The sequence below is a fragment of the Hemitrygon akajei genome, unplaced genomic scaffold (assembly GCF_048418815.1).
Source record: "Hemitrygon akajei unplaced genomic scaffold, sHemAka1.3 Scf000057, whole genome shotgun sequence".
NCBI lineage: Eukaryota > Metazoa > Chordata > Chondrichthyes > Myliobatiformes > Dasyatidae > Hemitrygon > Hemitrygon akajei.
Window position 1 is genome coordinate 4,069,764 of NW_027331943.1, and position 11,734 is coordinate 4,081,497.

General features: G+C 48.6%; 1 protein-coding gene across 6 annotated transcripts in view; it reads left to right on the top strand.

Moving 5' to 3' along the window:
• Positions 1 to 8,521, top strand: part of LOC140721567 (NACHT, LRR and PYD domains-containing protein 3-like) — a 47,964-nt gene extending 39,443 nt beyond the window's left edge. For all 6 annotated transcript variants that reach the window (XM_073036395.1, XM_073036398.1, XM_073036400.1 and 3 more), the window contains 6 exons: positions 3,330 to 5,067; positions 6,559 to 6,645; positions 6,801 to 6,971; positions 7,127 to 7,297; positions 7,453 to 7,620; positions 7,756 to 8,521. In XM_073036395.1, coding sequence (XP_072892496.1) covers positions 3,330 to 5,067; positions 6,559 to 6,645; positions 6,801 to 6,971; positions 7,127 to 7,297; positions 7,453 to 7,620; positions 7,756 to 7,843 — 2,423 coding nt within the window. In that variant the 3' untranslated portion in view covers positions 7,844 to 8,521. The remainder of the gene's footprint in view (positions 1 to 3,329; positions 5,068 to 6,558; positions 6,646 to 6,800; positions 6,972 to 7,126; positions 7,298 to 7,452; positions 7,621 to 7,755) is intronic.
• Positions 8,522 to 11,734: the final 3,213 nt, after the last annotated feature.

Here is an 11,734-nt window from a genome sequence, read left to right on the forward strand (position 1 = left end):
TCTTGTGCGGGGGCACCACCATCTCTCTTATCTTGGGAGAGTTCTCCGTAGAGTACTGCTTTCGGTAACGAGTTCTCCATGCGAGGCACGTGTCCTGTCCAGTGGAGCTGTCTGAGCAGCAAAATGGCTTCAGGCTTGGAAGTTGAGCATATATAGCTATGCATGTCTGTGTGATTATATGAAATATTAAATTAAATAAGTAGTGCAAAAATAGAAATAAAAAAAGAAATTAGTGAGTCACTATCGATGGGTTCAATGTCCATTCAGAAACTGGATGGCAGAGGAGAAGTTGCTCCTGAATCGTTGAGTGTGCGCCTTACTCCGATCCTGTACAGTAGTTCCCATGAACCAGAAGGTGATGCAGCCAGTTACAATGCTCTCCAAGTTACACCTGTAGAAATATTCGAGTGATGTTGGAAACTCCTGATGAAATATAGTCACTGTTGTGCCTTCTTTGCAGCTGCATGGATATATTTGGTCCAGGTTAGACACTTGGAGATATTGACAGCAAGGAATTTGAAATTGCTCACTCTTTCCACATCAGATCCCTCGATGAGGACTTGTGTGTTGTGTTCCCTCATCCTGCCTTCTCTGAAATCCACAATTAGTTCTAAGGATATATTTTCATCAACACAAGGAGGATTCAGCACTCCATACAAGCATATGCAATTCTGATAAGGGGTACACATCACTGAACGGAAATGAAAGCACCACCCATAAAAATGAAGAAACTAACATAACAGTAGAAAATGTTAACCAATGGAAGAATCTGGCTCCCCGTGGAAGACATCCACATGACTGAGCCGACTAGATGTCGACAAGGAAGCGTCGAGCGCCTGGCTCAAAGTTGGAGACCTTTTCCCAGAAACAGAAGAGATAATTGAAACAATGCAGGACAAGGTTGTTGAGACACGTAGTTATCAATAATACAGAATAAACGACCAATAGGTCCTCGGCGATAAATGCTGAAAATTACAGGAGAAACCAGAAACAATCCAACGCGTTACAGGAACTTGCTGTAGTTTAACTGAATCTCATTACTTGCACAAGCACTATCAAGTGGTGGACAACATTCCCAAAAATCTTGCTTAAACTACAACTGATGAAAAAAACCAAAACTTACTATAAGTACAAACCTGCTCCGCTTTTAGAGTTAGAGTCCTTCATATCATACCGTGACTGATCATTATTTCAGATAGGATAATCCATGATAACCGTTCGGATGTACTTTTAAAGGATAAACAAGTAAAAACAACTTTTTGACTATATATAGCCTTTCCAAACACACATAGCTTACAGAAATGAATTAGTGAAAAACACCAGAAATATGCTGAATTAAAAGGGGAAAATGAAAGACTATGGAACACGAACAGGGTATTCATTATCCCTATCGTAATATTGATAACTGGTATCATCCCAAAGGCTTTAAACAATAGTATTAATAAATTAGTCCCACACGGGAATAATTGTATAAATCTTCAAAAACACACAGTATTATACACCATGAGAATAGTCTGAAATTTCCTATCAATTCAATCAGGAATGCGCTTGGCTATGCCTGTACCTCAAGTTTTACCAGTTTAGGCTAAGATAACAACAACAACAAAAACAACAACAACAACAACAACAACAACAACAACAACAACAACAACAACAACACAAACTGCATCACCGCGGGATAAAGTGCAAACTTGAAAATAAAAGACAGAATGTTGTCAGTCGTAATATACACCTCAGACTTCTGCACAGTACTGTGGTTTTAGGTGTTGAATTCTACAGTTTATGAGCATAGCTCCAAAGCAAAACCCTGACCTGCCAATGATCCTTGGCCTTCTACCTTATTGTCTCCCTGCACTGCATTTTCTCGGCAACTGAAACACTGTTTCCCTGAACTATTCTGTTCCGTTTTTCCTTCTACAACCTCATTGCACCGCTGTGATGTAATGATCTATTTGGATCGCATGCAGAAAAGTTTTCCATTTTACCGTGGTGCATGTGACAATAATAAACCAATTTATTGATTTATTGTTTTCAATAATACAGCGCCCCTTGGTTGCTTAAGATTGTTTTACCCGAGCTTGGCAGTGGGGATAAGCTGCCACGACCTATGAAATGCTCCCAGTGGCGTGTGACTCAAATAGCCTCTGACAACCAAGTCCAGCCCCCGGCCTTCACATGTGGTTTAGCCACTAAGCACAGTGGAAGCATTTCTTCCGAAAGGAGAAGGGGCAAAGGCGGGTTACTGGTGCCTTACAGCCAGTCGCTTTGGGCAGATGGGGCTCCTTGGCCGTGATTGGCAGCTCACCCAGGAGCAAGAAAACTCTGATCTCAAAACTCCACTACCTTGCAACTGCACCCCTCATGGGGAAGAGATTGAGAGTAAACCCAGAGGGAAAATTCTTGACCTGGAGCCCCTAAAGCAGTCTGTTCAACACAGACTGTGGCATATCCTGCGACACCTCTGGTGCAGAGCTGTGTCAGTCTCTCCCGATCCTTTGTGTTCATCAGATGCACGGAGAGAGGGAGCTTGCTACATCGGCAAAAGCTTCCTCTCCTTATCGGAGTGTCCTGGCTTGCAGGGGCAGGACATCCATGGTGGACTCTGACAGACGGAGGCCTCATAAGACAGCGCCCTACACCCCCACAGCAAGACTGATAAGTAGCAGTGGCCAAGACTTCACCACCCTCTGCCACAAACACAATGTACATCATTGAGGCAGACTCTTCTAATTTCTTCCATTAACAGAGATTTCATCTTTCCACCAATCCTCCATCACTGCGATTGATAACTAGCCATTTTCTTTCTTGTCGTTCCGATGGGTTATCGATCTGCAACTTCACTGTGATTCTCCTCCAGACGCTGCCCGACTTGAGTATTTCCCGCATATTCTGCTCCTGTTTTGATGCAAGAGCAGTGGACACCTGTGACTCCCCAGTGTGCAGACTTGCCAAAATGCAGAGTGTCCTGCTCTCCGTATTTCCACACAAGATCAGTATTAACGTTATCTGTTAATGATGCAAGCAATCCTTTAAATATAGTGAAATGATGTTGTAACAGGGGTGCAGTCAGGATTGCAATAGGATATCAGAGGAAAGCTTACCATCACAAGAAATGAGTACCAGAATATGAGGATTGGACATTTTTCTGGGACATTCATTGCTGTTAATTCGGTTGTCTGTGAACAGAAATGTACTTCCTGTCCTAATATCAATGGAAGCATTGAATTAATTTATGTAATCTCAAACTCTGAATATTGGAATGCATTTAGGAATTTCTTTGTCCATTGAACCATTTAACATTTTGACAATGTTCTCTATTCCCATGGAAGATGTTCAACAGAAACACAAGGAGACTCTGCGGGCACAAACTGAAACACTGAGAATGAACACGATCCTGATGAGGGAGAAGGTGAAGGTTTTCCAGCTGGTTGATCGATACGCTGAGCTCACGGTCATTTCTACTGTTCGAGATCGGAAACTGGTGGAACATGAGCTGCTGGCAAGAGGCAGAGACCACGAGGAGTGGAGACAGAAACATCTCCGCGGAGAGCTGGAAAAAATCCAGACTGATCAGTTATTCCAGAGCAGTTTTTCCCGAAGTAAATCCAAAAATAGGAATTCAGCAGCAGTGGCCGGAGTCCCGGGGATCGGGAAAACAACAATGGTACAAAAGATTGTATATGACTGGGCAACGGGGAAAATATACCAACAATTCCAGTTTGTCTTCACTTTCAAATTCCGGGATTTAAACTCTATTAACTGTCGAATAAACCTGAAGGAACTGATTCTAGATCAGTATCCTTACTTTGGGAATATCCTGAGAGAGGTCTGGAAGAACCCAGAGGGATTGTTGTTTATATTCGATGGTTTGGATGAATTCAAGCACAGAATAGATTTTGCTGACATTCGGAGAGATACAGAACCCAAGCTCCAGTGCCCAGATCCCGAGTGGTGGTGTGAAGTGTCTGACATTGTGTACAGTTTAGTCCAGGGCAAGCTGCTCCCAGGGTGTTCAGTGCTGGTGACCACCCGTCCCACTGCATTACATTTATTGGAAAAGGCTGACATCAGTGTCTGGGCAGAAATCCTGGGATTTGTTGGTGAGGAACGGAAGGAATATTTCATCAGGCATTTTGAAGATCAGACGGTGGCAGAAGCTGTTTTCAAACACGTGAAGGAGAACGAGATCCTGTACACCATGAGCTACAACCCCTCCTACTGCTGGATCCTCGCTCTGGCACTGGGCCCCTTCTTCACACGAAGAGTCAGGGACCCACTGCGAGTTCCCAAGACCATCACCCAACTGTACTCCTACTATATTTACAACATCCTGAAAAACCACGGCCGTGAGATTGAGAACCCCCGTGATGAGTTACTCAGGGTTGGTCAGATGGCCTTCAGAGGAGTGTCCGAGAAGAAGATTGTGTTTTCAGAAGGAGATTTGATCAAGTTCAATCTGCAGCCTTCCCAGTTCCTGTCCGGGTTCCTGATGGAGCTTCTGGAGAGAGAGGATTCTGCCCGGAGCGTTGTGTACACATTCCCACACCTCACCGTCCAAGAGTTTGTAGCTGCAGTCGCACAATTCCTGAATCCACCTCCCGGGGATATCCTGAAATTCCTCACTAAAGCCCACAACACGACAGATGGGCAGTTTGAGGTATTTCTCCGTTTTGTTGCTGGTCTCTCCTCCCCAATGACAGCTCGGGGCCTGGAGGAGTTTCTGGGTCCGTTTCGTCATCAAACAACCTGCCGGGTGATTGACTGGGTGAAGGAGGAGGTTAAACGCCAGAGTGGAAACACAGAGAGTGAAGCTGGTAAAAGGAGCCTCCTGAACACGTTGCACTACCTGTTTGAGTCTCAGAATCGTGGACTGGCTGAGGCCGCTCTGGGATCTGTGGAAACACTTTCATTCAGTGGAATGACTCTGACCCCGATTGACTGTGCGGTCCTGTCTCATGTCATCGGACTCTGTGATACAATAAAACACCTTGACCTGGAGAACTGCCACATTCGGTGTGAAGGAATCCGGCGGCTGGGACCCGGGCTGCACAAATGCCAGGAGTTGAGGTAACTTGATTTATCTCTCACTCTGAACTGTGAAACTGTTCCATTGCGTTGTTTCAATGTAAAGGAATTTCGGTAAATTTGTAGTAAATCAGATTGTGAAGAATTGTGACAAATGCCCAGGGGATCAGTCAGTAATTCCCCAAGGAAGGGAAAGTGTTCTTGTTTCTTGTGAACGAATTTTGGAAATTATATCCGATCAGTGAACAACGGCCATTGGTTTAATGGTAGTAAACCACAGAAATGGCCGTGTTTCTCGCTGCCTGTGACACATCCATTGACAATGTTCCTTCTCACTGTTGCTGACACTCAGACCGACATTGACTGCAGCAGGTGGGTCAGAGATTCACACCCCCTGCCTAGTGAGGGACAACAGACCATCAGCAGACTGTCCAAGTGAGGAGAGAAATAACATTGTGAGATTGTCCTCCCCTGCCCTTCCTATTGGTGCGGCTATTACCGTCAGTCCACCTGTGTGACTTTGCTCACTGCCAGATACCTAGACACAATGGCTGCATGTCCAGTCACGATTATGATCCTAGGTTCATAACTCCCCTTCGATACAATCTATTACTGCATCCCGTACAATCTATCTTGTGGGATAATCTTTTCCCCTCTGACCCTTCTGTGGGACAACTTTTCCACATCCCCCTTCCTTATATGGCAACACTCTTCCCCAACTCCCTTCCTCCTGTGGGATCTCACTTCCCCATTCCCTTCCTGCTGTGTGATATCGCTTCCCCATTCCATTCCTCCTGTGGGATCTCACTTCCCCATTCCCTTCCTGCTGTGGAATTTCTCTTCTCCACCGCAGTTCCTCCTGTGGGATATTTCTTCCCTATCCCCCTTACTCCTGTGGGATCCCTCTTCCCCATCCCCCTTACTCCTGTGGGATCTCTCTTCCCCATCCCCCTTACTCCTGTGGGATCTCTCTTCCCCATCCCCCTTACTCCTGTGGGATCTCTCTTCCCGATCCCACTTCCTACTGTGGGATCTCGCTTCCCCATCCCCCTTTCCCCTGGGGATCTCTCTTCAACCATCCCACTTCCTCCTGTGGGATCTCCCGTCCCCATCCTCCTGTGGGATCTCCCTTCCTCATCCCCCTTCCTGTTGCGAGATCTCAAATCCACATTCCCCTTCCTCCGGTGGTGTCATTTCCCTTCGACATTTCCCCATTCACAATTCTGTCTCACTGTGGGACTTCCTCCACTTCAACCCTACTCCTTGCGACCCTCTCACATCAGGAACATTTTGTCTAGCCATCAGGGAATGATACAGAATATGTGGAGTTTACAGGGTCACATCGACAGACTAAATTACTGACATTCGGTGAATACCCTGGAGATGGGCAGTGAGGGACATTGACAGTGATGGGAACTCCTATCAGTGATTTACTGAAGGGTTTAATGTTTCCTGAAATATCTGAGTGAGAGAAATTCCCCGAGACCCACGGTTTGAATCACTTTGTTCATAAATTTGTCTGTTTGTGCTTAGACTTGGGGAGAATAAACTGGGAGATTCAGGAGTGAAACTGGTGTCTGCGGCTCTGAGGAACCCGGAGTGTAAAATACAGAAACTGGGGTAAGTACCAGACTGTGGCAGATTGTGTTTTCAGTCACTGGGTGTCTGACACTGAACATTAATGTGATCAGTAATTGTGTTACTGATAAACACTGGGGATTTGTACCATCTCCTGTCTCTCTGTGTCCTTCACCCTCACTCTCTCTCATCTCCAGTCTGAACAATGTCGGTCTCACATATTCTGGTGCCGAGGATCTCGCCTCCGCTCTCAATACAAACACATCACTGACGGAGCTGGACGTGAATAATGATAAACTGGGAGGTTCAGCAGTGAAACTGGTGTCTGCGGCTCTGAGGAACCCGGAGTGTAAAATACAGACACTTTGGTAAGTACCAGACTGTGAGAGATTGTGTTTACAGTCACTGGGTGTCTGACACTGAACATTAATGTGTTCAGTGATTGTGTTACTGATAAACACTGGGGATTTGTACCGTCTCCTCTCTCTCTGTGTCCTTCACCCTCACTCTCTCTCATCTCCAGGCTGGAGAGAGTCGGTCTCACAGATTCTGGTGCCAAGGATCTCGCCTCCGCTCTCAGTACAAACCCATCACTGACAAAACTGAACCTGAGTAATAATAAACTGGGAGATTCAGGAGTGAAACTGGTGTCTGCGGCTCTGAGGAACCCAGAGTGTAAAATACAGAGACTATGGTAAGTACCAGACTGTGGGAGATTGTGTTTACAGTCACTGGGTGTCTGACTCTAAACATTAATGTGATCAGTAATTGTGTTACTGATAAACACTGGGGATTTGTACCGTCTCCTATCTCTCTGTGTCCTTCACCCTCACTCTCTCTCATCTGCAGGCTGGTCAATGTCGTTCTCACAGATTCTGGTGCTGAGGATCTCGTCTCCGCTCTCAGTACAAACAGATCACTTATGTGTCTGGACCTGTCCTCAAACTCGCTGACAGACCGATCTGTCCCCGCTCTCCGACGCCTCATACTGACCCTCCCGAGTCTGGAGTGGATCTGGTGAGTGTTTGTGCTAATGTTGAATGTAATAAAATAATTTGTCTGTGAGTGTTGTTGAATCATTCACCCCAGTCCCTGATACTGACACTGTTGTGTAATCTATTCATTTCATCTTTATTCTTCCATCTGTTTCAGGCTGGTGGAGAATCGGTTCAGTGAGACTGGGGGGAAGGAACTGAGATCTTTGCAGGAACCCAGACCCGGACTGACAGTGACCGTGTGAACATCTGAATGTGTGAACATCCCCGCCCGCGGGATCGGGACATTTAGGCTGATACCCCGTCCTCCCCTTTAACTCCCGCCCTCCCCCTTAACTCCTGCCCTTACCTTTAGTAGCCACACTCCAGGTGTAATTCCCAACGGTTTTAACGGAACTGGCTCCTGTCTCGCACTCTGTGTGGTTGTTTGTGCCCCCGCAGTGACGTATTTCGGCCTCATGTCCAGTAGCGCTGCTTCCGGGTTCGAGACTCCCCACGTTACACGCCGGGGAAATACACAGACATGAAGATCCTGTGGACGGCGGTTTTATTTCTGGGACACCGGCGTCCCGGCGTGAGTTTATCTGGGGAGCAAATCGATTTGCTCTCTTTGCTGAGGACGGTGCATTCAGCAGCCTGGCCGATATAATGATGTTAAATGGACAAATCCCTCGGCAGTGACCCTGGATCTGCAGAGATCCCGGACACGGCCCTGAAGTGTGATTTTATAATCATCGATTCCCCGATGCAGAGTGACGGTGAGAAACGGGACTGATGATTCAACCGGTCACTCGTTGTCGCCGGTCAGTTAATTGTGTGTGAGAGAGTCGGGAGCAGCTTATTTATTCCCGCACGTCAGCAGCTCACACATTGTTTAATTTCCATTTGTCATGATCAAATCAATAAACCGTTGTCACTTCCTGTCCTGGTGTCGGACTCGAGTCTCATTAAAGGAGAAACAGTGACCTGGGCTTACTGCTGCCCCCCCCCCCCCACCCCCCGCCCCCGGTAAACTGCAACAATGGGTCTGAGCTCCTCACACTGGTACAGCAGCGTCTCAGAGTCTGGGTGCCCAGGATCTTATCTCCACCCTACCCCCATCATGGCTAACTGCCTGCGCAGACAGTTAAAATCGACCTTAATGTCAGATGTGATTTCACTTGGGTCCCGAGTACGACAGGGATGCGGAAGGAATACCGGCGTTGAGCCACATCATTCCATCAGACTCCCAGGGTCAGACACAGAGTGAAGCTCCCTCCACACCGTCCCATCACAGCCTCCCAGGGTCAGACACAGAGTGAATCTCCCTCCACACCGTCCCATCACACACTCCCGGGGTCAGACACAGAGTGAATCTCCCTCCACACTGTCCCATCACACACTCTCGGCGTCAGACACAGAGTGAATCTCCCTCAACACCGTCCCATCACACACTCTCGGCGTCAGACACAGAGTGAATCTCCCTCCACACCGTCCCATCACACACTCCCGTGGTCAGACACAGAGTGAATCTCCCTCCACACCGTCCCATCACACACTCCCAGGGTCAGACACAGAGTGAATCTCCCTCCACACCGTCCCATCACACACTCCCGGGGTCAGACACAGAGTGAATCTCCCTCCACACTGTCCCATCACACACTCTCGGCGTCAGACACAGAGTGAATCTCCCTCCACACTGTCCCATCACACACTCTCGGCGTCAGACACAGAGTGAATCTCCCTCAACACTGTCCCATCACACACTCTCGGCGTCAGACACAGAGTGAATCTCCCTCCACACCGTCCCATCACACACTCTCGGCGTCAGACACAGAGTGAATCTCCCTCCACACCGTCCCATCACACACTCTCGGCGTCAGACACAGAGTGAATCTCCCTCCACACCGTCCCATCACACACTCCCGTGGTCAGACACAGAGTGAATCTCCCTCCACACCGTCCCATCACACACTCCCGGGGTCAGACACAGAGTGAATCTCCCTCCGCACCGTCCCATCACACACTCCCGGGGTCAGACACAGAGTGAATCTCCCTCCACACCGTCCCATCACACACTCCCAGGGTCAGACACAGAGTGAATCTCCCTCCACACCGTCCCATCACACAATCCCGGGGTCAGACACAGAGTGAATCTCCCTCCACACTGTCCCATCACACACTCTCGGCGTCAGACACAGAGTGAATCTCCCTCCAAACTGTCCCATCACACACTCTCGGCGTCAGACACAGAGTGAATCTCCCTCCACACTGTCCCATCACACACTCCCGGGGTCAGACTCAGAGTGAATCCCCCTCCAGACCGTCACGTCACACACACTCCCGGGGTCAGACACAGAGTGAATCTCCCTCCACACCGTCCCATCACACACTCTCGGCGTCAGACACAGAGTGAATCTCCCTCCACACCGTCCCATCACACACTCTCGGCGTCAGACACAGAGTGAATCTCCCTCCACACCGGCCCATCACACACTCCCGTGGTCAGACACAGAGTGAATCTCCCTCCACACCGTCCCATCACACACTCCCGGGGTCAGACACAGAGTGAATCTCCCTCCGCACCGTCCCATCACACACTCCCGGGGTCAGACACAGAGTGAATCTCCCTCCACACCGTCCCATCACACACTCCCGGGGTCAGACACAGAGTGAATCTCCCTCAACACCGTCCCATCACACACTCCCAGGGTCAGACACAGAGTGAATCTCCCTCCACACCGTCCCATCACACACTCCTGTGTTCAGACACAGAGTGAATCTCCCCCCACACCGTCCCATCACAGCCTCCCAGGGTCAGACACAGAGTGAATCTCCCTCCACACCGTCCCATCACACACTCCCGGGGTCAGACACAGAGTGAATATCCCCCCACACCGTCCCATCACACACTCCCGGGGTAAGACACAGGAACAAAAAGGTTTGTAGACCTCGAGTTGAATCAGATTATAGAGGAGACTCTCATTGTGTTCCTTGGAACTATATAGATATTGCATGTCTAGTACAGAGCAATGGAATACTCTGTATCACCTTGGAACTGTAGCACGCACACACACACACACACACACACACACACACACACACACACACACACACACACACACACACACACAAGATGAATATTTGTAGAAGTGGTCACAGAGATGGGATGCAGTGTACACAGACCAGGAGAGCGTGCGATTGGGAACAAACGGGCAAGGGAGTACAGTTGGGAATCATAACCATAGCAGTTAACAATCACATTTGATTTCAGGGGTCGAAAAGTCGCCCAGGATGAAATCGAAGTTGAGGATAATTTTGCAAAGCGGAACTCCACCCTTCCTGTCCTCTCCCACGGACCACAATCCCAATCCAATGCCAATATTTCCCATTCATTCCCAAGATACACACTCCCAATGACACCACCCCTTCCCATTCACTCCATCCATCCACATTCCTAACGGGATGCACCCCTACCCATTCGCTTGCATCGTCCAAACTCCAAATGGGCCCCGCCTCTTCCCATTTACCCCACCATCTGCACCGCTTCTCATTCACTCCTGTCGTCCGATCTCCCAGTGGGATCTGGCCCTTCCCATTCACACTCACCATCTCCCTTCCATTTCTAACGCGAATGGGATCCTGGAAATTGGCGGGGACGCCTGAATTTTGTATTTGACAGAACTCGGAGCGGGGTTTACGAAATTTAACGAGAACGCCGATGGGTTTATTAGTTACACGGAAAGTCGAGGGTGGTGTGGATGTTGACGGCTTTGTAACACTGATGATGCTCATCTCCTGGCGGAAACGGCGGATACGATCGGACGGAAGGACCTTCACACGCCTTTCTGAAGATGGGGGGTGGGGGATGCGTGTGAGAGAGGTTTATCGTTTCCGTGTCCCCATGCCGGGTGATTTATTGCGCCTGGTTCCCGGTGTCCACGTAACACACAGGAAGTTATACAGGGAACGGTTCCCGCTCTCCATATCCCAAACTGGGAATTTTGCCAGTCACGCTTCCCGATCACTGTTTCCACACAGAGAGTTTTACCGCGCACGGCGTCGGGTCTCTGTATCGACACCGGGAATATTACCGCACACGTTTCCTGGTGTCTGTATCCTCCTCTCACCACGACACTCGGAGTGATGACACAAAG